Source organism: Chaetodon trifascialis, chromosome 21, assembly GCF_039877785.1.
Source record: "Chaetodon trifascialis isolate fChaTrf1 chromosome 21, fChaTrf1.hap1, whole genome shotgun sequence".
NCBI lineage: Eukaryota > Metazoa > Chordata > Actinopteri > Chaetodontiformes > Chaetodontidae > Chaetodon > Chaetodon trifascialis.
The window spans coordinates 17,173,444-17,201,398 of NC_092076.1; the positions used below are offsets into that span (position 1 = coordinate 17,173,444).

General features: G+C 42.1%; 1 protein-coding gene across 5 annotated transcripts; it reads left to right on the forward strand.

Moving 5' to 3' along the window:
* Positions 1 to 36: 36 nt before the first annotated feature.
* On the forward strand, positions 37 to 27,059 carry mapk8b (mitogen-activated protein kinase 8b). Of its 5 annotated transcripts, none has more exons than XM_070991259.1 (12): positions 37 to 338; positions 5,675 to 5,855; positions 7,363 to 7,492; positions 7,990 to 8,048; positions 10,276 to 10,414; positions 13,230 to 13,395; positions 14,554 to 14,625; positions 17,192 to 17,374; positions 19,114 to 19,238; positions 20,357 to 20,420; positions 20,718 to 20,795; positions 22,004 to 27,059. In XM_070991259.1, the coding sequence occupies exons 2-12, from the start codon at positions 5,734 to 5,736 to the stop codon at positions 22,018 to 22,020; spliced, it is 1,155 nt and encodes a 384-aa protein (XP_070847360.1). In that variant the 5' UTR covers positions 37 to 338; positions 5,675 to 5,733; the 3' UTR covers positions 22,021 to 27,059. The 5 variants fall into 5 exon arrangements, with proteins under 5 accessions (XP_070847360.1, XP_070847358.1, XP_070847359.1 ...); XM_070991257.1 differs by having other exon boundaries at positions 48 to 338; positions 22,009 to 27,059; XM_070991258.1 differs by lacking the exon at positions 14,554 to 14,625 and adding an exon at positions 15,611 to 15,682 and having other exon boundaries at positions 48 to 338.
* Positions 27,060 to 27,955: the final 896 nt, after the last annotated feature.

Here is a 27,955-nt window from a genome sequence, read left to right on the forward strand (position 1 = left end):
AACGCGCAGGCGGTCTTGAACATCCCCCTAGTCCTCATTGTGCAGCCGAGGAAACATCGCAAGGTTTCGACGACGTTGGTATGAAATGGCAGAAACTGCTTGTGTCACGGAAGCACAAAGATTTGGTTACGTTGAAGCTACACATCTATTTTGCGATGTTCCTGGCCTGCTAGTGTGAGGGAAACGGGAGTGTATCCGGTGGAAAAAGGGATTTAAGAGCGGTTTTTCTCCAAAAACAAAAAACAAAAAAAAAAGAAAGAAAAAACGCCCGGGTTGTGTCTCCAGTAGGCAGCAAACGGCGACTGCGGGTCGACACTGTTGGAATTAACCGGAGAGTGGTGAGCACGATATACGGATTTTTCTTCCTATGAGACATGTTTGACGTGCTATTGTCAACCGTTGGGGGATGGGAAGAAACTAATGTGGGTCCCACACGTTACTGTACATAGGTGTTAGTACAATATACATGGTGACCACCACAGCAGGCAGCACAGGTCTGGCCTAACTGGTAAAAGGCAACCAGACAGAGTGGCTACATTGGGAAGCGCACTACTGTAACCTCTCCATGTCAGCGCTGCACGCACGTTAGCACCGCTCACACTGGAACTGTGAACCGGGTGGTGTTGCCAGTCATAGAGGTGGTGAAAGGTTCAACTTAAACGCTGCGACCTCCAGCCTGTGGTCACCTAAAGACGGTAACATCGTCCATGTAAACAGAAGTCACTTACTGACGCCTTTGAATACACCCTGTTTTAGCTCGCATCAGTTTGCTGTTATTACCGCTCTGATAGGATCTCATGCCTGTATGTTAGCTTAAAAGGTGGGAAAACTCATTTCCTGCACCGTAAACTGAGCATAGGTGCGTTTATAATGGTTATCACACCGAATCCGCTTGTCTGTGAATTCACTAACAACACTGAGTAGATGGGATACCTTTAGTCTGCTGTATGCAAGGCTACAATTTATGTGTTTATGTGATTTACGTGATGTGTTCATGGCCTCACTGACCTGCTAATTCACAAGGTGGATGCGATTATTCTTCCCTTGGATTTGCATAATGTTATAGTTTGCTCACAATTAAGTCAGATATCTTATCAGACCAGGGGATCTGATAGAAAGTGTTGTAATCCATCCGCGATATCAATGACTTGATCTGGTTTACTAGAGTTGTCTGATCAAAGGTAGGTTGGGCTGAGGTTGTCACAGGTTGCAGCTTGTGTGTGTACCCTTCGTGAATGCATCTTGGTTATGCTATCTGTCTAACATGTTCCTGTAGTCATATTTGGGTGGTGTAGCTCCCAGTCTGCACTGCACATTGCTAGCGAGGTTTTCTAAATAAGCTGCCAAGAGAACAGCAGCGGTCAGCCAAAAGCACCAAGAAATCTGATTCCTGCACCAAAAGGAAAGGCAGCCTGCAGAGATGGCATTATGAGTCCTGGCGAACAGATGATGAGCTCATGTTCATATCTGGAGGTCCTGTTGGTTGATACTGACAGATTTTGGGCCTGTTGACTTGTGAATATTAGATCGCTTACATTTCTTCTCAATGGTTGAACCACAGTGTTAACAGTATGTGGGTTAACTGTTAAATGCTGGAGTTGAATGGACTGTGTGCCCTAATGCCATAATTTGCCCAGTTAGGTGGAGTCAATATTTGATCTAAAGACAGGCCATGCTGTGGCATGTGCTGGTTGTTCTGCTCTAACCTGGAGGCCCAGACCAGCCCTGACGCAAATAAAACAACAGCATGCCACAGTTCAAGCAGTCATGGTTGAGGGCAAAGACAGTTTGCTTGACAAAGAATCACCGCTCTCTCATGTCTCTGCACACCTTTGGATCACGTGCAGATTCTCCTCTGCAAGAGGTGATGTTTCATTTGTTGTTGTTGTTTTGCCCCTTGTGCGAAAGTGTTTTGGGCCTCGAGTGCAGTGGCTGTACAAATAAGCCTTATCGGTATTATTAAGTGTACACCTGGATGATAAGATAAAAGTTTTTGTATTGATTTGTTTTGTAGCAGCCGATGTAATCCTGTGTGAAACATTTACAGCCACGGTCAGTCACATCTGTCTGTTAAAATCCCTCGTTTTCGCCCTCCTAGCGTGACGGCACCATACCTTTTGCCATTTAGAAAAGCAGCTGTGTGTGTGAGGTGTTTAACCAGGCTTAAAGCATATATTAATTTTACCGTTTGCCATGGGGGTGTTTCTCTAGGCGCTCTGCTGCTCCAGAGAATGGATGTATTTACTGGTGTTTGCGTGCTTTATTGGATGATGATGATCAGTGCTTATATGGTGCATATCGCCCTAATTTAGTGGATTGCTATTGCCATTAAAGCATGTAACCGCTTAATTTGCATGCATGCTTCTGATTATTGCAGAGCATGTGAGATGCTTTTGGACTTTGTTTGCACCCATGGCAAGCCCAAATATCCTGACCTCTAGTGGTCATATTTGAGGCCCTCAGCTCCTGGCAACAGTAGAAAAATGGCTGATTGCATGTCTGGATTTATTTTGTTAGATAAATTCAAATGTTTACTTTTATGATTTGCACATTAACTGAGGCTGGGCTCATAGTATAGAAAGTCTGAGCTGCAGTACCCCCAAATTGCCCCTCCAGGCCATCAGAAAAGAAGTGTGGTTCAGTGCTGTTTTTGTACAGATATTTGACACAGAATATGCACATATGAGCTCTCATCAGCAGCCGTTACTTTGGCTGAATGTGAGCAATTCAAAGCACTCCCCAAGTAGCTCAAACCTCTTTGATATTTGCAAGAATCTGGACAGTAAAATCACTGCATTCAGAGTGAACAAGAGCAGACCTGTAACAGCCAATGAGAGACAGATCAACTCCCAGGAGAGATGTTGTGATGGGCAGCTGTGGGGGAGAGGCCAGGACAAATCTGGACAGGACTGCCAAGGCGAATGTGTGTTCACCTGTGCAAAGCCACACATATCTGACTGTTTGACACAGTGATCTCTTCTCTTCTGTCTGGTTGTCAGAGATGTTGTGTCCTCACAGCCACTGATTTTAAGTGGATGGCAATAACTATGTCAACTGAAGTTTGGTGGGAAATCTGTGCTAAAGCTGCAGCTTCATACCTCAATATGTGCATGTATGTTACAGCAGGAGCATTATAGAAGGATTATCAATAGATCTGAATGATCCTTGACCCCTGAGGGGGTCATGTGGCCAGACAGATTAAGTGAACTCATAGGCCTGTCTTTTGGTATGTTGTCTATGCATAAACCAACAAAACACCCTTGATCACTAAGCTAACAGCTTTCACTCATTCGTTCACATGCAACCCTAGCTGTAGAACACTGTGTGATAAACAGTTGAATTGGGTTGACAGCCTGACACACGCTGTCATATCGCTCAGCCCCATTTTCGCATGCAGCCACAGATCCTCCCTTCTCACAGTAACCGTGATACTGAATGTGCCGTTCTGTCTTCAAATGGGAGAGAAAATCATGTCGCACCACACGCTGAAGCTTAACTTCAGCTTAGACATATTCTGAAGTGTTTTAATAGGCCTTCCTGTAGCTGGTAGAACATGACACGAGTACACACTCTCTCTCGATGTGGCCTATATTTGATTTACCAAATGACATTTTCTGAAAAGCATGTTAGAAATGGTTTGCATGTTATTTCTGGTCTCTTTGCAGCTAGATACTGCTGGCAAACTAAGCTGCTGGGTGGATCAGTCTAAAGATTTTGGAAAAAGGGTTTAAGTTATATTCTGAGAGGTGCGGGTGTCTATCAATAAGCAAAAGTTAATAAAAGGAAATTTAATGCACTGAATTTACTTCTATTGGTGGAATCAAGAAACATACTGGGCCCAGTAGTCCTTCATCAGGAACTACAAACCTAAACATAGCGAAGACTTCCTTCAAACATATCTGTTTACGACAGTGACACAGCTCCGTGTGATTGTGCTGGCGTGCTGTGTTTTTAAGGCCAGTGAAACCTGATGTGACATCTCCTTCAGGTGGTAATCAAACAGCATCAGGTGGTGGAGAAGCTCCGAACATTAACTTCATCTTTTTACAGCTTGTCTTGGCCAAGACACTACAGAAGCTGTTTGGATTCAGCTGGGACAAGCTGTGTGAAATGTGTTTTCATCACTCTGTACTATTGACCATGCTGGTGGTACGTGTGGTATTTTGTTTGCTGTCACCTCAGGTCTGCACAGGCTGCATATGCATGCATAGTGCCACGTAACAATGGCTGCCGTCATCACAAGGCTGAATGAATCTGTTCTTTTTTTTTAGTCAGCTTTTGATTCTAGAGAAGCGTCATCTATATGTTTCTTTTTTCTCTGTAGGAACCTGTTTGTTCAAGCATACGTTCCTTTTGCCACACATTTGGCAGCGCGTCTCCTGCTGTAAGGTGAAATAATTAAATTAGGGCTCTTTTGCGAGCCTTTCATTCATTCGTCCCTGTACCTCTGCAGCCTGTGGCTCAGCTGCAGACTGTAGACAAGGTTCTTCAGGTGGAGACGGGAGATCAGAGTCAGAGCGAAGAAGGCAGGAGTAAGGAGAAGAGATAAAGATGAGAAGAAGCAGAAAGGATAAAACATCATTGTAGGAGGGGAGGAGGAGGAAAAAACACGAGCAGCATTTGAGTTCAATGGAAAGATCGCTTTTCTGTCTCGATTTCAGCTAGTTAGAATTTCTGAAGAAAAAAAAAACTGTTTCTAATTGCTTTATCTTCATTATAGTGCAAGCAATTGATGTGTTCATTGATCCTTGAATAGGATTTCTATTGCCTTGGCCTTGAGTTGGTCTCTACTTGGTTTCTACTGTCCCCTGGTTTAAACCTGATTGAACCGGGTCTCTGATTTAACTCCGGTGGTCTTGATTGCCGCCCTGCAAATAGAAGAGAAAGAAGAACAGAGCGAAGGCTTGAAGAACCGCGTACCCAAGAATAACTGATACTGAAAGCAAGGGTGGATGGCTTAGCGGCAGTCTGAGAAATCCAGAGGTCAGGTCATGGGCCGTGGAACGTACAGCTATCATCACAAAGCCGACCTCATCAGCGTGATGTTCCAAATTCCACTAATGATTTGTCGTCTTCAGAGCCAGCATGAAGCCCAGCTTCCAGCTTCCTCTCTGCCTCCCTCCACCCAGATCACCGCTCTCTTGCCCAGACCTCTGGGTTTTATGTAGTAGTCACTGTAATTGATGAGCCCCACTTGGGGATTGGAGGCATGGCTGGTTTGAGCTTCTGATATCAAGGAATTTTTTTCAGCGAGTTTTTTTTTTTTTATTAGATTAAACAGGCAGTAAAATAAGATTTATGCTGCACCACCCAACATATAAATGTAGCTGCTCCTCAGTGGGGTTGATCACTCCTTGTGACTCGACAATCTCTGTCCAAAAGAGCGTCTTAGCATCCTACCAGAAATGATCTCAGTCCAGACTAACGTGTGAAAATGCAAATCGCATGACCATTCATTCAATGATTTATTTGGAAAAAAGTTACCCTCATGATAGAAACACAATGAAAGGTATTATCCTACATTGACACGCAGTGGTTCATCTTAATCTTTTGATGGAATCACACCACTTTTATCCATGAGAATTCAGTGTGAATGTTTTTGCTGCTGGAAGAAAAAGCGTGAAGGTTGAAAATGGGTGAAAATTTTTTCCTCTTTCCTCTTCATGCACTGCAGGTCTTAAGAGGGGAACTCCACGTGGATGCCCAGTCACAGCGTTTGTCCAAGGCTTCACCATGAACCGGAACAAGCGTGAAAAGGAGTACTATAGTATAGATGTGGGCGATTCGACTTTTATGGTTTTAAAGCGCTACCAGAACCTCAGACCCATCGGATCCGGAGCACAGGGAATTGTCTGGTGAGTCCAAGGAAAATAAAATCTAATTATTTAAAAAACACCTTCTTTTCTCCATCAGTCAGATGGGTAGAAGCTGCAGAACTGTTCATGGGAAGTGAGGCATGTCAGGTGAGCCGACATTTGATGGAAGCTACTGATGCAGAGCTCAGTCTTTGCAGGCTTTTGGCTGTGAAAGATCAGATGTTGTAACATCGGCTGCAGACAGAAATTGATGCAGACTGTAGTATTGTTGACAGCACAGCGTGGTATTGTGTTCCCTGTGGATTTCAGTATGATATTCTATCGTATCAGCACTTGTGCCATGCTGCCATGCTTTACATCTCCATCATTCTGGTGGTTGATTGATTAGACTGTCAGATTTTTAATCAATGTCCAAAAGGTGAAGTCCAAAGTAATCCAGTCCCAGTTCTTGTAACATAAGCTAAGCATGAGGGTCTCAATCTAAGTTCTTTGCTGTCATTAACATTCTCTGGTCCTCAAACGGGGGACGAACGCCAACAAATTGATGCACATGAGCATCAGTCAAGACTTGGATCCTGCACAGGATCCTCATGATTTTTTATAAGCTTTTTCTTTTTCTTTCCTGTCTTTTTTTAAGCTTTAAATCTCAGGTCACATCTGCTCACAGTTCCCTCACATTAGAGAGCTGACTGTCTAGCTGTCTGTCTGGAAAATCAGATCTTTTGGCAGATGCATATATACAAAATATTAAAAACATCCGTCAATGTAATTCAGTCCAAAGCAGTATCATGATAAAGTGCAGGTGACAGACAAATTGAGTGACTGATGAACATAGTGGAACATTTAGCAGCTGAAGAGTGAATACTTGACTTTTAATTAGTGCTGTCAATCGATTAAAATATTTAATCGCGATTAATCTCATGAATGTCATAGTTAACTCGCGATTAATCACAAATTAATTGCATATTTTTATCTATTCTGAATGTCCCATGAATTATCATTTTAATACTGGTATCAACGTGGAAAAGTGGATAGGCTTGCTTTATGCAAATGTTTTTTATTGAAAACAGCAACGTGTAGTGTTATATTTCACACTAATATTCTCATTTTGAGCAGTCATTCACATTTGAATGAATCAAATCTCACACAATTTAACACTGTCAATAAACAGATGACAAAAAATAAATACTTCGTTACAAAAAAGCCCCTTCAACAACCCTTTCTAAGGGATCAAAACAGGGTGATACAAGTAAATAAAGTTACAAAGTGCACATCATTGTAAACTAGTACTATAGTGCAGTTAAACCATGGCTTAAACTTTCCTTTCTTAAGTTTTCTTTGGACATACAAGCAGTCAGACTATAATGCAGACTGACGGTGACGCTGCCTCACAGCCAGACACTGTTTTTACATTGTATCCTCAATGCATTTCAACATTTTTAAAGTATCAGTGTGTGAAAAATATTTCTGTTGTCCTCATAGAAGCGTTGCTCTCGGGCTTTTTGAGATACATCATTGCTGATTAAGCTTTCGTTCTTCACCCCAGTTCAGCGTATGACCACAACTTGGAGAGGAACGTCGCCATCAAGAAGCTCAGCCGGCCGTTTCAGAATCAGACTCATGCAAAGCGGGCCTACAGAGAACTGGTGCTCATGAAATGTGTCAACCACAAGAACGTAAGGGCTTTGGGACCTTTCTCTCTTTTCCAGCATGTTTCTTTTTATGTTACTGTGCACCAGTTTTACCATTAGGGATGGTAGATGTTGAGCTGTGACACCTTTACTCTGATGCACTTGAAGTGATGAACACACATATGGGAGCAGTGAATTCTCAATAGAAGTAACAGAAGACCGTTAGATGGAGCAAAGCTTGCCTGATTCTTATTCCTGTCGTAGTGATCCACAGAGTCCGAATGATTGACAGGTGATCTTGAAAACAGGAAGCTTGTGGATTACCATAGTGCTTCTTCCTGCTGCTGCAACATGTTTTTTTTTCGGACGGTGTGTGAGAATTGGGGAACGTCCTGTCGTTATTCATTATTGATGCCCCGGCCGCTGCTGGTTCAGGGATGCAGAGGTGGTGGCGGCGGCGGCGATGATGTCATTCATTGCAACCCTTCATCTCCCCACCGGACTTGCGGAATAATAACAATGCTTTTTTTGTTCTTTGGCAGATAATCGGCCTATTAAATGTATTCACACCACAGAAGACACTGGAAGAATTCCAAGATGTGTGAGTACTGCTGAGCTAAATAACATCTGCTCGCTGCGTGTTTGCAAAATCAATACAGGATGGAGCAAGCTGGGGGCTTGGATTACCTTTCCTGGCTTTTAGGGGCTGGTGGTTCGTGTGTTATCCTGCTTTACTGCAGGTACACAACAGAAAGGTGTATTTCAAAGAATACATATAATTCTAATGCCTGTGATCACAGTAAGTGATTATCAGGTGGAAGGATGTAAGCTGCATCTTACAGTTTTTCTCAGTCACTTTGGTACATTTCTTGAATCATCCTTGACATTTGGAAAACAGTAAGTGCATTTCTCAAAACAATTTGTACAAATAGCAGAACACCATGGATTACCTGCAAAAGGCAGTTACTTGCTCAAAATCCTTAGTTCATCTCTCAAAAGTAAATGTCTGTGTCAGTGAACGTGTCAGTGCCCTCAGAATGACAAGTCTTTGTGTCAGTGTGTACGGATAAGACAGTCAAATTGCTTAGTCATGTTGTCAATGACAATTATTGTAAGTGTGAGTTACGCCTTAGTGTATGAGGGAGATTGATTGCAAGAGACTGGACAAGATTCACATTTACGCTTTTACTGTTTGTACTGTAAAAAACAAAAACACAAGCAGAAATGTGAACATGGGACAATCTGTACATGCAGCGCTGTAGGAATTGCAGTGCAGTCTTCCTTTACTTCCAGACGTTCCACAAACTTCCCTTCATTAGAGAAGGTCAAGATTCAATTTACCAATTCAGGACAGATTTAGAAAATAAGTCTAATGGAAATGTATAGAAATAAGCTTTACATATTATGACAACTTGTTCAACCATTTTGCATGTAAAGACTTATGTGATGAACAATGCCTGAATGTTGTGGGGGGTGAGACTATTCAACAGAGAGCCATTATAATACATTTTGATCAACATAAGCAACTGATAATGTAGGAAACAGCAGAGAATTGTGCATTATCATTTGCATGGATGTACCAAAGCATTTAGAACTTGTTCAAAGGAATGAGAAACTGCTTTTTTGATGTGCACAAGTGACACAATAATGTCAAGATTGAACAAGTAGTTTTGACAATTTCAGTTCTGATCTGAGAAATGTACCAAAGCGACTGAGAAAAACTGTAAATGACTACGAATGCCGACAATGAAATATTGGATGTCAACGTCATCAGCATTCAAATGACCAAGTAACTCTGGTGTTTCTGGTGGAGTGCACGCTGCAATCTGCCCTAAATTTTATTCCTGAAACGTTTCGAAATTCTACATTTTGGTGGACGCTGCCTTTAATAAGATTAACATTTGGGCATATTAGGCAGCGTCCTGGATGTGCTTCGAAGTCGGCAAGATGCCCATGCGAGTGGAAAGTGGCTGTGGACTCGCAGAGAGAGGAGGACTAAACTGAGATGTGGGGGGAAGTGATGGTTTCGCTGAGTATGACGGGAACAAACGTGATTAATGCCATCCTCTTGGAGCTCTGTTTATGTGTGTGTGTGTGTGTGTGTGAGTGTGAGTGAGTGTGAGAGAGAGTCTGCAGCGCTGTGTCTGCCTGATTGGAGCTAAAAAGGAAACTGGACAAATCATAGCCAGAGGGTTGCAGGGCAAACACACAGCTAAAGGATGGAGGCTGAACTCTCCATCTGCCTGTGTGCTTGTGTACCTGAAAGCGTACTTGTATTACAGAGCAGCAGACGGTGAATTATACCAATCTCTAAAATATGGATTTCAGCATCTACATATTTCAACCTTTCACAGAAACATTCTCTGGCAGTGAATTACACCCTTTTTCAGTTTACTACACATTGTATTAAAACATGGATATCATCAAAGCACAAGTCCTGCTTTGTACAGTCTGAAGCTGCACGCTCTGTCGCCAAGATGTTGCCTTTTGTTTAACAATCTGTCAGAACGTCTGTACTCCATGTAGGAAGATTGTAGGGACTGATGATGTAACAGCTGCCAGATAACATAACATCATCACTGTTTTGAGAAAGAGGACCCTTAGTGTCACTTCCTAAATGCCACGCAAAACAAGTGCTGCGTGGGCGAAGACATGAGAGCTCAAAATGAAGTTTTAAGTAGACTTCTGCAAGTTGTTATTATACTTATGGCTTGATGATGGAGTTTATGGTTTTCTTTATTGAGATGAGCTCTGTGAAGTAGGATCCTCTGTGTGCGTGTCCACCTGCCTGTGTGCATGATTCTTAACTCTCTGTGGTCTCCCTGCAGGTATCTAGTGATGGAGCTGATGGATGCCAACCTCTGCCAGGTGATTCAGATGGAGCTGGACCACGAGAGGCTGTCCTACCTGCTCTACCAGATGTTGTGCGGAATCAAACACCTGCACTCCGCCGGCATCATACACAGGGTGAGGCACAGCGATGCAGTGTGCGCATGCATCCGCTCCAGATAAGCAGGTCTCAGTGATTAACATTTTATGACTGAGCAGCCCCCAAATCTCTCAGCATCAGACATTTAGAGGAAACAGCAATGAAAGGCTGCCAACATTGATATGTTAATAAAATTCTGCAAAATGTTCGAATGTGGCTGGCAGCTGTTAGCTAGAAAAATATGGCATTGAAAAGGCAGCGTAAGCCAACTGAGCAGCAACAAAGAGATCGTGTGTAATGTTTCCAGCTTTTAAAAGCTGAAGGGATAGTTGGGCATATTAGGAAATACACTTACTTACTCAGAGTTGCAGGACCAAAGGAATAGTCTGGCCCAAACCCCCTCGTAAAACCACAACTTGTCGTTTTTACAAAGGTTAGGGTTAGTTAGTGCTGTATGAGTTCAGCTCAGGAGATTCTGTTTTAAATGTGATACAGCAGTGTTTGCTGTGTAATGTATTTCCATAATAACACAGAGAGGAGGCTGTGATGCACGGGATTAACGAGCTGCAGTCGTCCGACGTCTCTCACGTAAACAGGCAGAATGTCGACTTAGAACTTAATAGTGTGACGCATGTAGAGGTGCGTGTGCTTATTTCCCAGCAGCCTGGTGTCATTTTCAGGTGATTAAATGAAAGTAAACACAGTGAAAGGTCAGGCGTAATGGCGCTCAGCTCTGGCACGGATCTCCTCCAATCAGAGGCAGCTTGTCCGTCCTGCTGCCTTCAGATGGCTGCAGGGAATGAGTGAACTGGACACAGTAGAACACAGCTGTGGACAACAGATTATATGATTATAGGTGGATTCAGAACAATTTACTGACATTCATGCTTTAATGTCATTAAACAGTATTTCTCAACATCCACTACATGCAAAGTGTTTAATTAAATGCATTTATTTATGTTTAAGCATTATTCTGTTTTGCGGTGCATTTGCTCTGAGATTTGGTTTACTTTTGTCGACAAAATCAGCGAAGTGGCAGCAGATTGACTCATTTTCCTCCAAAATACCACAGCTCTCTTTGTCTCGCCTCATTTGAATGAACGCCCCCCCCTCTCACCTGTGCGCTCTGTGCTCGCCACCATAATACTACACAGATTGGCAAAGCCAAACTCAAGGTCAGGAAATCTAGTCAGAGTGCTGCTTGCCACTGCCACAAAGCTTGTAAGGTGTTCATTGATGAACTTTAGAGGTGCTGGCAGGCAGACCTTGTTGCCCTCAGACAGAACCAGGCTGGCCTTTCTCTCCTGTCTCCAGGTTTTATACAAAGCTAAGCTAACTGCTTAGCTCATATTTACCATGCAGACCTGAGTGTGATATCATCTACTCATCTGACTCTCGAGAGATTGTGAACTGTTCCTTTCAATTTTGGGAGCTGGCACAATCTCATTTCTATTTAATGATACCTTATTAATAAATGAAATCACCAGATACAGCCAAACTAAACAGGTTGTCATGCAGAGGAGACACACACATACACACGCACACATGCACACAATCAGGTAGTTGTCTACGATAGACACAGGATGACACACACACACACACACCCTGAAGCGCTGGCAGCAACATACAAAGGATCCCTCTTGTATGCGCGCACACACACACACCAACACACACAGAGTGACGGCACTCTGTCAATCACTCTCAGCGAAAGACGCAGCAGTAGATTAGCGGAGCTCCTCTTGCTCTGCCAGCCAGAACTAATTGAGCCACAGGCGGAGCTAACCGGCCCCGCTCGCATCAGCACGGCTCGGCACGCAAAGCTTTCATAAGGTGAACAGATGCAGTATGAGTCATGGAACGGCAAAGATTCTGTTGTTCTTGTGGGCTTTGTCGCTGTGACGGGAGCTTTCTCGTCCCTTAAGATGCTCAGAGTTGCTAAGCGATTCCTCCAGACCACACTGTCCTACCTCTTGAGGCAGCCCATCGACTCTTTGTGCTCTGGTCCTTCAGTCTGATGGTCTCATTGTCAAGAAGTTATAATGTTGATTATGATCCTGAGGATTTGTACCTGTCATGCATTTAAGATGTCCTTGAATTAGTGCTGTCCTGTGTGCACGTTAGCTGCCCCCTTCATCCAAATCAGCAACAGCAAAGACAAAAGTGATTGGTATGAAATGACAGATGAAGTGTCCAGTTTGTTGCTATGTAAATTATGCTCAATGCCAACTGGTCAGCCAGCCTGTCACGGCGAGCAAATGAGTTTTTGTAATAAATGAATTGCTAGATGGCCATCAGAAGATTGGAGCCACAGGCAGAGGTTTATGACATGACAAGACGCTCGCTGGATGGAAATTTGAAGAGCTGGAGAGGCAATGATGTCAGTTTATTTTATCAGGATAAGAAGTGGTGAAAAAGCTTTCTCTGAGAGTCAAACCATGTCAGAAGCTCGTGAGAGGAGACGACCCGTGACAATAAGAGTTACAGCTTATGATGTGTCTCATTATCTGTCTTATTTCTCTCTCTAGATAAAGCAACATAGCACATAATGCAGTGCACTGCAATGCACTGATATGACCACGCTGAAGTTAGGAAACGGGTTTGTTGGACCAAACAGAACAAACACTGTGTTCACTGTGATACAACATCTTCTTTAATTGTTTTTCATAGTGGACAGGAATCACACATGAAAAAAAAAAAGTTTTTATATGTTTTGTTTGACCAAAACGTCAAAGGTCAGCTTCACCGTGGCATCATTATGTTCTTCAAAAACACTTCTCTGTCCATTATTCAATGCCATAAGTCAGTAACAGAATGAATCAGGCTGAATCAGGCTTGTGTGTGTTTTGTGTACAGGACCTGAAGCCCAGCAATATTGTGGTGAAGTCTGACTGCACACTGAAGATCCTGGACTTTGGCCTGGCCAGGACAGCTGCCACTGGCCTCCTCATGACACCCTACGTGGTCACCCGCTACTACCGCGCCCCTGAAGTCATCCTGGGCATGGGCTACCAGGCCAATGGTGAGTGGAGGAAAGCAGCCTCTTGAAAGCGACTGGCCAATGAGGAGCTCCTAAGCTGCTGCCTGGCCTGCTTGCCGCATGGCCCTCCCTCCTGGATGTTTTTTCGACAGCACCTCCCAAACACACACACACACACACACACACACACACACACACACACACACACACACACACACACACACACACACACACACACACACACTCCCACACACACACTCTCTCTGTTCCTGTAAAGGTCACACTCAGGGGGGAAGTTGGCATGTGGGGCATCGGTGCTTTGTGGGAAACTTCCTGTCTGGGGACTCCAGTTCCCAGCAGTACTTTAGCATGCGTTTGATGTTTTATTAAGAGGTTGCCTGTCCTGAGCTCCTTCCAGCCTGGCTCTAAACGCCGGCCTGAATACAAGCACTTGTGCATGCTTCAACAGTTTCACTCGGTGCTCCTGCTTGGAACGTATCACAGTTTCTGCAAGACAGTCTGAAAGGAATAGTTCAACATTTTGGGAAATATTCTTATTTGAGTGTTAGATGGGAAGATTGTTAACACTGTCATATCCATCTGTTAAATATGGAGAGAGAGCCCTAGTTATCTTCCAATGAAGTCTGGTAGCATGTACTGGGGTTATGTATGGGATGGTTTCTTGGTGGGGGTCTCCAGGGAATATAATGCGGCAATTAGTGAGCGTCAGTGGTGCCAGGCTGCCTGTTCCCTGTTTCCAGTCTTTATGCTAAGCTAAGCTAACTTTCTTGCTTCATACTTACCATAGAGGCACAAGAGTGGTATTGATCTTTCCATCTAAATCTTGGCAAGAAAGCTATTAAGCGTACTTCCCTGAATGTTAAAGCATTTCTTTAACAGAGCTGGGGCTCCGTTAGCGTAGCAGACAGTTAGACTTTTAGATATAAATTCAGATGCATAGCAGACTGTTTAGCACATCTTGATTTTGGGGTTTTTAAAACACCGTTCCCATTTGTACAGACATCAGGAAGTGGCTATATAGCGATAATACCCTCCCTATTGCAAAACTGAGGACAATCCTGTTAATACTAATACTCATCCTTAACCCTCATTGACCCTAATTTTTTACTGCTGACTTGTTGCACTTTTTTTTTTGGTTGCTTATTCTCTTCTCCCTCCTTTTATGCTGCACATACGTAGTGGATATATGGGCTGTGGGCTGCATTATGGCAGAAATGGTTCGCCACAAAATCCTTTTTCCAGGAAGGGATTGTATCCTTGAGCTGCTTGCAGCAGTGTCTGGCACTTCTTGTGAAACAAAACACAGCACACAGACGTCTCTGGTCTCTTCAAAGCATTAGCTACATCAGATGCATCGCACCAAGATCACACCCTGCGAGCAACTACAGAAATGCTATTTCTTGGATTTGCCTGACACGTCGACTTGCAACCACCCACCTGCTCTTCCTACACATGCACGATCTCACATGACGGCCTCTTCACTCACCGAAGCAGGAGAGCTGCTGCTTCGAGCACGACAGTCACACAAAAACACGAAATAGAATTTAATAGTTTGCTCTTCCATCGGCGAGAATGAAACTGCAAAGGAATGCCCTCATCTGTCCTCAAACTGCTCTGCAGATGTGTTTGTAGGCGCCATAGCGGCAATCAGGCAAAAAGATGAATTGTCAGGTTTGGCTCCACAATATGTTACTGAATAATTTGGTGCTCTGCTGCAGTAATATTTGTGGGGCTCTGAATCTACAATAAAAAACAAGCTAAAACTACATTTCTGGCCCTATAGATCACAATATTGCAGTTTAACACAGACAATGTGAATTGCAGTGAGGACGCTGAGGGTGTTTTGATGCATTTCTGCAAAAAAAATTCAGAAGACCTTGAAAGTCTGTCTTCTCAAAGCTTCTGATTCACTCTTCAGTGAAGCAGAAATGATTCTTTGATCAGTAATACTGCTGTTCTCACAGACATTTGCAGAACATACAGTTTATTCTGGCCTAAAAGAACACTAATCATTTCCCTGTGCGATGCTGACCCAGGTTTCACAATGCACTCAACTGCATGCACTTCATTTTTGTCATGTGTCACACATCACCTTGCACCATGTCATGTTTTTCCCTTTTGTTCTTTCGAAGTTTTTTTGTTGTTGTTGTTCTTGTTGTTGTTGTCGGGTTTGTTGTTTTTCAGTTTGTGTTTCAGTCCTGCATGCTAATTTGGTGGTTGTCATTTCATTTTTCAGTTGATGTCTGGTCTGTTGGCTGCATCATGGCCGAAATGGTCCGGGGTAGTGTGTTGTTTCCAGGCACTGATCGTATCCTTAAGTTGAAACTCCATCCAAACCCCCAAAATACCGTCCTGTCTCATCTTTTGTCTGACGTCTTGTTCACATCTTTGGACGCTATGGGAAAATCTGCCAAGTTGCTGTGTCTGCTTAATGAGTGATGACATTAATGGTGTCAGTGTTGCCGTTAGTTTCTTTCAGTGGCTGAGTTGAAGAGGAGTAAATCTTTTTCATGGCAGCTAAATTGCAGCTGTAGTTAACAACCCGAATGATGGATCCGCTCCATTTAAGTGAGCCAGTGATCCATACTGAGCTAACAAGCTCAGTACCAAGGTTAATTAATGACACCTGTGCTTTTTCATGAAGACTTAGCTAAGGATAATATAGCAGATCACAAGTTTTTTGTTCTTAGAGCAGCAGTCTTCACAATTAGTGTTATTTTTTTTTGTTAAACTGATGAGATTCCTAAATTTTACCATCTGATATAGTAAGATACCATTTAACTAAGCAGTATGACAACATTTAGTAGGCGAGATTGAAATGTGGCGGGACTGTAGTAATATTGTTAATGTTGACTCAATGATTTGGTTACTTGACATACGTCTAATTGTAATCATATTTTCATGTAAGTAAACTTCAATATCAATATTCAATTTCTCAGTAAAAATGGTCAGCTTGGCTTTCAGAGTGAATTGCCATTTTTTCCTCCTCTGTTTGGTCTGACATCTTGTCCACGTTAGCCCTTTTCTGTTTTTTTGTTGTTTTTTTTTTTTTTTTTTAACCCTAACCTGGAAGGAAACTGTTTGTAGCTGATGTAAAACACCACTTGGTTCATAATTTGTACAGTTAAACTGAGCTTTTCCTGGTTTTGCTGTGACAGACTACACTTCCCCTCTTGTTGTTCATTCAGTTTTATGGATGAACAAAGATGTGAACAAGACATTTCTGTATGTGTCCTCTAGCTAGATCTGTACATGTTACATCTGTATTTGTGTGCGTGCGTGCGTGCGTGTGTGTGTTTTCAGTTTCATATGTACTTCCAGCATCTGGACTACTTGAGGTGAGCATTATCTGTCTCATCTAGCATGCAGTGTTTACGAACTTCCAGATGTTTGAAATCGTTTTTGCACACGTTTCAATGGGATTTAAATGTTTTATGACCTTCTCCTTGCAAGTAAAAAATGCCTGAACATGTAAACACTTCCCTCTCCAGACAACCTTTCATCAAACTGAATATTTTAATTTAGTTGAGCCATTTTCATCCAGTATTAGACTCTATTATCTTAAGCCCGAAGAGGTTACTGTCTGGTGTGTGCTCCATCCAGGAACAGCGCTGACCTTTTCTTTTGCAGCACAGTTGCAGTTAAACAAGTATTTTAGGAATATTTCCAAGCCAGAACAATGCAGTACAAGATTGAGCAACTCCAGATGGCTCTCTTTTATTATTCATCAGCTCAAAATGTTACTCAAAATGACTCTGGAATGGCTGCTCCTTCTGTCCAAACCCAGCCCGGCGCTTCTCTTAACACTAACCATAAGATATTGACCAGTGGAACAAGGTCATCGAGCAGCTGGGGACACCGTCTCAGGAGTTCCTGATGAAGCTCAACCAGTCAGTGAGGACCTATGTGGAGAACAGGCCACGGTATGCTGGCTACAGCTTCGAGAAGCTCTTCCCTGACGTCCTGTTTCCTGCAGACTCCGAACACAACAAACTGAAAGGTAACGATGCTGTTGTCTCGATGTGTCGTGCGAGAAAACTGGTGTGAGGCTGTGAATTTACTGCGAAGAGTTAAAAGCATTCTGCTGCATGGTGCCTCTATTCCAGGTGAAATCGTCCAGCTGGAAAGAGAAGCATTTCTAAAATTTAAATTGGTGTTTTATCACAGGCCAGACGGTGCAAGGAATAATGAGGCCATCAGTGTTTGTACAGCCATGAGTTTTATGCCACATTTTTACTGCTTGAAATTTGAACAAAAGACTTTTTGAAGCTGGTAAAGCTTTTTTTTTTTTGTTAGTTATCACAGGTGACTTTTTATATTATTTTATTGAAGGATTAATATAATGGGTCCATGCTGGCTCAGTGAGTGTGTATCCAAGCACTTGGAAAGCAGAAAGATGAACCGCTCCTCTAAAGCCTTTCAAACATCCACTGAAGGCAAAGCCCATGTGACAAATCACTTTTCAGTGGCTGCCTTAGATTAAGCACTTATTACTGAAGCTGACAGTTCAGGACCAAGTTGTTTACTGTGAAGAGGAATTTACCTCGAGCGTGTTCATGTGTAAATGGAGAGAATATGACAGGAACACTCACAGCAAACGCCGTGGAGCTGTTGCAAGATGTCGCAGGAAAAAAAAAGGGGAGCTCATCTTTTTCTGTCCTCATTAATTTACAGAGGCAGGAATGTGTGACAACAGTGTATTCCCCTGAAGTGCTCCTGTTAGACTGCATGCATTGGATGTTTGTGTTTGGCTCTGAAAGCTCTGATGGCCCACGCTGGCAATCCTCCTCACAGTGCATGTGATAATCAAGGTGGATGTCCTGAAAACCCAAATACAGCCACAGAAACAGATGCACCTGTTTGTCTGTGGCGTTTGTTTGAAAGGCACAGTTTAAAGATGCCCTGTGTAGTTTTGGCCACTAGTAGTGCTGTGGAGTAGTGATTTTTTATCAGTATGTCTCCTTTTGGTTTGTATAATGCAAGAGGACACACACACACACACACACACACACACACACACACACACACACACACACACACACACACACACACACACACACGTTCACAGTAGTTTGTGTTTTGAGTGATTTCATTTACTTATTTGTGCAGAGCAAATGATAATGCATTCAAAACATCAGTTCTGAGGAGAAGTTGCAGTGTCAAGCTCATCTGATCGGCTGTGAAAATTGAGCTAAGCAAGCTTTGATTTCCTGTAATGTGGAGGCAGCACAACGTGGCCAAATTCAACAGGTTAGCTTTGTAATGTGCCCCTGTAAAGGCATCACAAACGAGGAAACCATTTGATGCATAAAGGGATGTTTTGCTGCCTTTTCATCTTTACTGGTTAATATTAGCTTGGAGAAAAAATCATTTAATTCACTGTGCCATTCATGTGCTCCACCCCAGCAGCACTACACAGATGATCCTGTTGGTTTCTTCATCTGTCCACAACATGCTTTTACTTAGTCTGTTTAATCAACACAGCAGAGCAAAGACTCATAAGGAGCAATGCAACAAGTAGCCTACACTAAGTGTAGAAGGACAACTGAAATACACAGTGTAATCAGTGTGTGGATGTGTGTCATGTGGAGGACAGGACGCCCCTTGCTGCAAGAGTGGGAGTTCAGTTGTAGTGAAGTATTAGCAAACAGAATACCTACGTCTAATGAGCCGATTGATCTGCGGATCCCATAACCTTTGCTCTTCATCTTCTGCTCTTCCACCACAATTTATTTTCAGCGAGCCAAGCCCGAGACCTGTTATCCAAGATGCTGGTAATAGACGCGTCAAAGCGGATCTCGGTGGACGAGGCTCTGCAGCACCCTTACATCAACGTGTGGTATGACCCGACCGAAGTGGAGGCGGTAAGTACTCATTCATAGCTGTTTTAAAGGCCCTTAATACTTGGCTTCAGAGTCATGTGCTTTGATCAGATTTGATTGACAGAGGTCTGTTCACACAAAGTAATAATGTTAATAATGTCGTCAGAATAAAAACCAGAGCTATAAGAACTACAAATTGTAAAACTCCATCTCCTCTTCTCCTTGAAAACGTGTGCGCTGTGCATGTAAAATGCACCGTCTGTCTGCGTTTGGTCGCAATCCACCACGCTCTCCTTGGAAACACAATAACTCAGCCAGTGCAGATTGATTTTACCTGTGAACTGGGAGATGAGGTGAACTGTTGCTCTCTCCCTTCGCCTCTCCGGCACGAAAGGACTCTTCAGAACTGACAGCACGGCCTTGAAAGTTGCAGATTTGTGCACAGATTTTCCTCTGACACAGCATAAATGCTTCAGATCTCCTGTTGACTGTGGGGAGGATGGATAACTCTGTCCCACAGCTGGCTTTGAGGTGCGCTCCAGCTCACCGTGTGCTATAAATCTGATTACAGCCGTTTGTGGTATCTTCCTGCTAAAGTATGTGTGCACTCATAAGCAGAAAGAAATCAGCATTAAGTGGATTTGATGTGAGGAAGGTTAGACGCAGCAGGTTTCCATCTTGTGCCATCAATTAGCTGAGTCTGCAGGTTTTCAGTTTGAGCTGGCAGCTGCTGCAGCTGAGTCTCCCCTCTCAGTTCACTCATCATTCACCTGCTGTACTGTTTAGTCGGGAAAAAAATGAGCTCACAGTGACAAATGACAGAAAACCTCAGGTCTGCTAGTCAGACAGACTTAGAAACTGGCTGTAAGCTCTGTAAATGACAGTATGAGTGAGGGTGGCTTGGTTTGTAGACTGTGCTATAACTTGAATCGCATGAGTTTGATCCCCAGTGTGGATCCAGTCTTAAGACAACACTCTTTTGCTTGCATGTAAAAATAAAGGTCAATGTGGAACACGCAAACAAAAGTGTACCCCCTAAAAGAATGCAGTATAGACCTTCTCAGATACTTTGAGTGTGGACTTGTTGGTCTGTCATTAGAATGAGCTTCTGTTTAGACGACTGAACTATACAAAACGTGCGTTTCTCTGTCTTTTTCCAGCCCCCGCCCGTGATCACAGACAAGCAGCTGGATGAGAGAGAGCACACAGTGGAGGAGTGGAAAGGTAGGAACTATCCTCTCCTCTTAGAGAAGCTGTCATGAGTGCTTTTTGCAGTGTGTTGCATAAGGTTAGTGCATCTGTGCTTCACTGCCTGTGGGACATTTAACTTCATTCTCCCACTGGCACACATGTTTTCATGCAGCGTCTGACCCCACGAATGCATTAATGTCTGATGCGCAATCCTAATTTTACTCTGGAAATAGCAGGTGCACATCTTGCATGCATGTCACTGTGAGGCTTTTGTCTCCTCCACTCTTTTTTATTTTTTACATATGACATGATTGTTTTTTTTTGTTGCAGAATTGATATACAAAGAAGTGTTGGACTGGGAAGAGAGGACAAAGAATGGTGTCATCAGGGGGCAGCCAGCTTCCATAGGTTAGTGGAGTTTCTTGTGGGGAGACATTGCATGTTTTCGTGAGCTTATACCTCAAAGACTGTGCTATCTGTACTGCACACCTATGCTCATAAACTGTTCTGCATTTCATTGGTTCTGATTTTCTGTCAGGGATAAGACTTTTTCCCACTCTTGAGCTTATCGTTGTACTTAAAATAACTTTCGCTAATTCCTCTTATGGAATCATGTGGGCATGAGAGTGACTAAATTAGCACACTGATATGTCTAGTTATTACATGTTGTGCTATGACCCGGCTTAGGTTGGTCACAAATCTACAAGTAATGCGGGATTATTAAGGAGAATGATAATCGTAGCAAGGTAAACTGGTGGCTGTGTTAGAAGTCCAGCGCAGTGCATTTATCCAGCATGTAATGAGGCATTAGTACTGCTCTGTAAAGGACATACAGACCATAAAAATCAATCTAGTGTTTTGCACAATAAACTGTCAGGAGAAACGTGTAGAGATAGTTTCTCCAGCTTTCCTGTTGTCCAAAGACATGCAAGTGGGTTTGACCACAGACCCTAAATGTACTTGCATGTTGTAAATCACCTCATTTGATGCTCCTCAGCCAATCAAATCTGTGTTCTGATAAGCATCAGTAGAAACAGCCACATGAGAGAGAGACAGAAATAACTGAGTCAGAGAAAAGTCATTTTACGTGGCATAGACAGTGACAGCATAACATGTTCATTCTTCTGACGGGCAGTTCAAAACCAGCATGTCTCACATGTTCCAGGTCTGTGAGGATTAAAAGTGGCGGTGTGAAGTGGCGCTGTGACAAAGCAGAGTGTCTTTGGAGCAAACGTGCCCACTCAAATCTGAACCGAGGGCACAGAGAAAATGCAACACATTGACTCACTGCCCATCAAGATGGAGTGCATGATGTGTTAGCTGAAACCTCACTAAAAAAGAAAACAAAAAAACCCGTTATGTATTTTGTTTTAAAATTTTACCTTCTTTAGATGATTGATAGTCAGCTGTCGACATAGACGACAACAACAACAACAACAGATACAACAACAGATACAACAACTTCAATACTGATGAATGACGCTCAGACATTATATCGGGCAATCGAGACATTTCGGCTCCACTTTTGGGCCGCTGTCATGTCGTCCATCTTTATATACAGTCCCTGGCGTTCACTTTTCGATGGCTGACCACAGGCCTGTTCCTGTTCCTCATAGCACAGGTGCAACAGTGAGCAGCAGCCCCCAGCAGCACCACCAGCACCGCACCTCCACGTCCTCCTTCGCCAATGACGTCTCCTCCACGTCCACCGACCCGACCCTGACCGACACCGACAGCAGCCTGGAGATGGCCAGCGCCAGCGCCGCCCCCACCTCCTCCGCTGCTGCTGCTACAGCCAGCGCCCCCCTGGGCTGCTGCAGATGACTATCATCGACACCTCCTCCTGGTCCTGGGCTGGGCCTGCCCCCTGGTCACATCCAAGACCGCTAGCCCGACACTGGCCCCTGCCCCCCGCATTCGCCTCTTCCCGCCTCCTCTCTGTGCTTGTCTTCAGTAGTGTAGCGATTAGCCAGCTAGCTGTTTGAGAAACATTTTGATTTCTGAAAGGACAGATCTTTATTCTTTTTTTATTACAGTTATAGTCTTTTTTTAAATTAGGATTTCTTTTCATTTGAGTCCTAGCTGTAATTTATTGTGGCATTTCTTAATTTTTCAGAAACCTAAGATGATGATAAGAGAATTTTTATGATTTCACTATGTTCCGGTTTGTATTAACCGACAGTGAGAATTTAAAGGAATATCTGTAAAATGTTTTAATGTGATCTATTTTTCTGTTGAAAGTCATTTGTTTCACTTGTAAGCTACTGCTTTTACAACTTGCCATATAAATGTAGACTGAGTTTGTACAGATTTTATGGTAGATGTAGTTTTATCTTCGATACGAGTTTGCAGTGAGCCATTGAAACATAATTGAATTGACAAATGTATGCTTTTAGTACTCCCCTCCTCTGTTTTATCTCACATAATATGGATACTGTTTTCCGCGCATATGACATTTCCATTCATCTGAACTGAGATGATGTAGATTTACTTGTAAAAATGTTCGTTTCTTGTGAGTCACTACCACTTCCCACCTTGTAAAATTTTAATGAAAGCTTTATAATTTGCTCATTCTTCACTTCCTGCTTGGACATGATGGGATTTCAAAAATGATTTTCACCTGCCATGTTATTCATTTTACTTTCTACATTTAAGCTATGGGATTGATAATGGCACAGTTAGGTCCCGCAAGATAACGTGGAGCTTTTTTGATGACTGTTTTCTGTATTTTTAAGTGCTTTAAAGTACCTCTTCCTCTTGTCTGCAACAGGCTGTGAAACATTATGGAACTGGAGTGGTGAAGTTGCTTTGGAGGACTGGATGCATGGAGCTCTTTCATGCTCTCCGCTGGCTTGCTTTGACAGTGAGGTATTGCTAACAGTTCAGGACTTGAGAATGTTTTTGTGTTTTTTTTTTGGTTGGGTCGTGCTTTGGGAGGTTTTTCGAGATGTTGTGCGAGATGTGTCGTTAAATTGGTGACGGTTTAATTAGAATGCGCTTCAGTCAAGTAGGGAATTATGGTATTGGGAACGCATGTGATGGTGATGATTTTCGTTGTTTTTGGAGGGAAAGTGACTCTGCAGCCTGATGGAACAGTGTGGAAAGATGTCTACTTCCTACTACCAGATCCTGTTTTTACTAATATGCTTTTGTGAATTTGGAAGTGATTTTTCTAAAAGTTGGCCAATCTCTTTGTGTACCAGACTTGCCTGCAATTGTGAATAAAACTCAAAGAAGGTGCATGTTAAACAGCAGCACAAACAACCAGAGTCAAAAGAAATGAGTTATTCTTTGGGTATGCAATAATTGTGCCCTATTCGAGTGTGTTTGGTTTAACTTTGGAGGGAAAAGTGCCTGTTGTTAGTCATTCATTCCTGAGTACCTGGAGGAAGTGTGTTCATCGTATGTAGGGTTTTATGACGTCTGGGTAACAACAGTAGTTTCCACATCACACCAGTAATGTATGACGGGGCTGTAGTTTTCACAAATGTGTCATATATTTTTCTACTTGTTTTAATTTTGACCCTTGAGGGGGAGACTTTGGTGTCTTGCAGGGTAAGAAGGCGATGACGTATACGTTGAGATGCTTGAGCATGTGTTTGAGTCATTTCAGAAGAAAAGGCAGTTTTGTCAAGGTCTTTCATCAAAGTAAAAAGAAGCGTTTCTTTGCAGTGACAGCAACCGAAATATAGGTTATTAACAGTTTTTTGGCTTTTCTCTGAGTACTAATTCAATGGGATGACTGAAGGAGAGGAAAATGAACAGGATGTTTTAAAACCCAACTACTGGATCAAATTAAATGAGTGAACTCTGCGCCTGAATTGTCAGTATTTTGTGGTGGTTGGAAGGCACGCTGAGAGGCAGAGCCAAACAACCACAGTGTTTCTGACCGATTCATTTTTAAAGTTCTTAAACAGAAAAAAACTGTAGTTACTCCAGTTGAAACAAGCCATTGTAGCATAAAGCTATCAAGGCAAGTTGTGTCATGGTTTGTTGACTTCTGAGGATCATGAATATCATTGTCATAACTGAATCAGAGTCCATGATATCCTCAGTTTCAGTTTAGAGGTTTCATGTAGCCTCGTTTGCTACTAAACTTCCTATCTGCAAGAGGCAGAGGTAGGATGCATTGTACTGTCATGGATCATGAGCAGGTGTTGTGGATGTTGACAGCAGAGGCACAAACATTACTGTGTCTGTCTAGAACCTGTCTTGGTTTGTGATAAAGATGTTTTTCTAGGAACCTCAAAGCAAAGTTGCGAGAAAGGTTGTCTTTAGGCTGTAGCATATGCTGCTGAAGCTCTGTGCTGTGCTCTGCTTTACAAACTTGTTATTGTCTGCCAAACATGGACGTAACCATTGATTTAATGGCATGATTTCTCATACTGCTGCACTGTGGCTTGTACTCCGTTTCAAGTTCTGGACTCACACCAGCTATTCGTAAATCCTTTCCTAAGTGTTTGCACGTGTGTTCTCTCTAAGTTACTACGAGCTAGTGTGTAACTGGTGATTTAGTAAATTGGGTTGCACCATTAAGGAATGTTTTAGCCAGTAAAAACCCTAGCAATGGTTAAATTGGTTGCTTGAAGTCATCTGTAGCTATGTCAGCCAAAATTAGTCAACTATGTCAAATGGAATTGATTGTAGCATCATAAACTGTAACACACAGTAACTTCCAGAAATGATAGTTTTAGTCGGCCAAATGATATGTTAAACGTAACAGCCAGTCCTTTAGAAATGTAGCTGTGATTTTATTTATTTATATATGCATAAATAAAGAATGATGTGTGTTTCAGAATTCGTAGTATCCATATAGTTCAGAATAAGTGAGAGATATTTTCAATTCAGTCCAAAATTATTGGCGCGTTTTGTAATTTGAGGTATTCTGTGTTATATTTGTGGAATTTGTTTTAAATCGTAGTTTACGTAATTAATGAGCAGCATTTTGTCAAGTATATGCCAGAGCATCGACTGTAACACATTGCCTATTCTACTTTTCTCAACTTTTCAGTCTAAACGGGTAACATGGTAACAAGCAAACAGCTTGAGATAAGCAGCGGTAAACATTAATTATGTTAGCAAGTAAACGTTCGCTTCGTCACTGTGCTGTGCAACAGTCAACATATAGTAAATTTGCAAAAAAAAATCATGAGCTTTGTCACCGAGCTACATGTTAACATTTGATATATTAGCAAGCTAATAATAGCTTTGTCAGTTAACTGCATAACAGTTAATATATATATTTGTAAATTAATGCTAGCTTTGCCAGTTAGCTGCAAAACAGCTAACATTTAACGTACTAGCACACTAATGTTAGCTTTGTCACTTAGCTATGCAACAGTTAAACCTGGTAGTTACTGGGTGTTAACAATCAGAACAAATAATCTCTGAGCACGACCTGGTTCATGTGGTGCAACCCATTTTAATTTCGTAATGCTACATTCTCCACTTCCCGTTTGAAGTTTGAACTTACGCACAGCTGGTGCCATGACCCCCTGCTCTCTTTTTAGAGGATTTAAACCAGATTTGTTAGGTATTGGAGGTTCAGGTATTATAGATTCCAACAGCAAAAAAGTCCAGTAGTAAATGTGCAGTAGTACTGTGATTAAAAAGGAGTAAAAACTAGGACTGAAGCAGTGTCACATCTGTGAGAAAATCGGTGGTCTGTATCCATTAGTCATATTAGCCCATTTGTCATATTAGCTAAAATGATCAATCAGAAAAAAAAATTGTCTGAAGTGCTCTTAATTTTCTTAGCCCACAACGAGGGGCTTTAATTGGAGTATCTCGTTCTCTTCTTTCTTCTTCTTAGGTTGTTGTTGCTTTTTTTTATATATAATTACTGCATCTCTCCAAACAATGTCATTCTGATTTAAGTTGGCTTTGATGAACTACCTCACGCTGAATTTCTGCCAGTTCTTGCATATACTTAGTCTCCTGCAGAATTAGCTATCGAAGACGTGTGAATAACAGATTCCATTATTTATTTATTTGAAAGTGTACTATTTGTTGGTTTCAACAGACTTCTAGTTTTGTACATTATGTATACTTCACCTAGAAGTAAGAGAATTGTTATATGTATTTTTTGTTCTTTTTTTTTTGTTTGTTTTTGGTTTTTAAACTAAATGTGCAATACCTTCAGTAAACTGTGCTAGTAGTATGTGATGGGCCTAGCCTTTGTTAGCTGTCTCCTGAAGGTAAAGAAAATGTTTGGTACTGTCAATCCATGTTTTCCTTTTTTATGAATAAGATCAATTTTTATTTCTGTGACTTGTTAAGTCATGATGTTACGTAATCAGTCTTACCCGCCAAATCTGACAAATCTGTCTGCCGAGGTTTGATGCCGAGACGGGAAGTCCTTTGAGTCACAACATGGCCAACAGATTTTGATTTGGAATGTGGTAAGAACAATAATGTTAATAAACACAAAAAAAGATGAGTAAATACCTACAAGAAATCATTATATGTATGGTGCTGGTTTGTAATGTTTGCTAGTGAATCCAGCCATGCAAGTAGTTTTAAGAATTCCTGGATCTGCGCGTCCCAAAAACCGCAACCAACAAAGAAGTGCACTACTAGAATACATGCACTGGGATCTGATGATGCCACCTCTTAAAAAAACAAAACAAAACAAAAAAAACATGTACTGCAAATAAAAGAAATACACTTTGATTTATGGTTGTATGTGTGTTTTTTTTCCTGTAATAACAAGTCGCCAAACATGTTGCTTTGCAGGCAGCCTCATCCAGTACAGATAAGTTGCATTTTGGTGGCACCAGCAGGTGATTCTCTCATTTAAAGAGTCTGCTCAAAAACACAGCAGAGAGATATACTCTTACTGTTGTCATTACAATGAACATTGTATGTGTGCACTGTAGTTTAACACTAAATGTGTATCAGTTTGCAGCTGAAAATAGTCCCTAACACATGCATTTACTTTTGCTAAAACCTACAGCGTCCAGCTGTTTTAACAAATTACACTTAAAGACAGTTAAAGACTGTAAAAGCTGTCATACGAGTTGACGTACAGCATCCCAAACTTGCTTAGTTTCACATGTTTGGTGCAGGCTGCGCAAAAATTGAGATGATTGCAAGCTGCACATGAGCTGATGGTGGTGGATGGACGGATGGCACAACCATGATCCTCAGGATCTTGTCATGGTACCACACTGTGTTCTAACTGTCATCAATAAAATTGTGTATGTATGTGAACATACTGGAACCCCACCACCACTGTGGGACACTCTGCTCACAACAATGTCAGCAGACTGCTCATTACTGTGTTCACTTATATATTTTTTAAAACTGCTGTCAAATTTACTTGAAAAGAAAAACCTAAAAGAAACCCTTAGATTTTCAGATCAGCTCCTCCAAGAACTAATGAACTAAAACCAATTCATCAATGTCTCCCAGATGATCTTTGTCACCTTTTATTCCCATACATGTCCATTCATTACAATCGTGGAAATCCATAATAAATAAGCACCATAGCAGAGCAATAAGAAACATTTAGCCTTAGTCATGAGACACACATTAAGGGAAATAAATGTATCTGTTGGAATCAAAGA

What these genes read in the sequence shown, in the direction of transcription:
- mapk8b (XM_070991257.1), top strand. Translation starts at nt 5,734, where the DNA reads ATGAACCGGAACAAGCGTGAAAAGGAGTACTATAGTATAGATGTGGGC. An exon ending in GGAGCACAGGGAATTGTCTG is followed by an intron (nt 5,856 to 7,362) that starts GTGAGTCCAAGG and finishes TCTTCACCCCAG; the next exon opens with TTCAGCGTATGACCACAACT. An exon ending in CTGGAAGAATTCCAAGATGT is followed by an intron (nt 8,049 to 10,275) that starts GTGAGTACTGCT and finishes GTCTCCCTGCAG; the next exon opens with GTATCTAGTGATGGAGCTGA.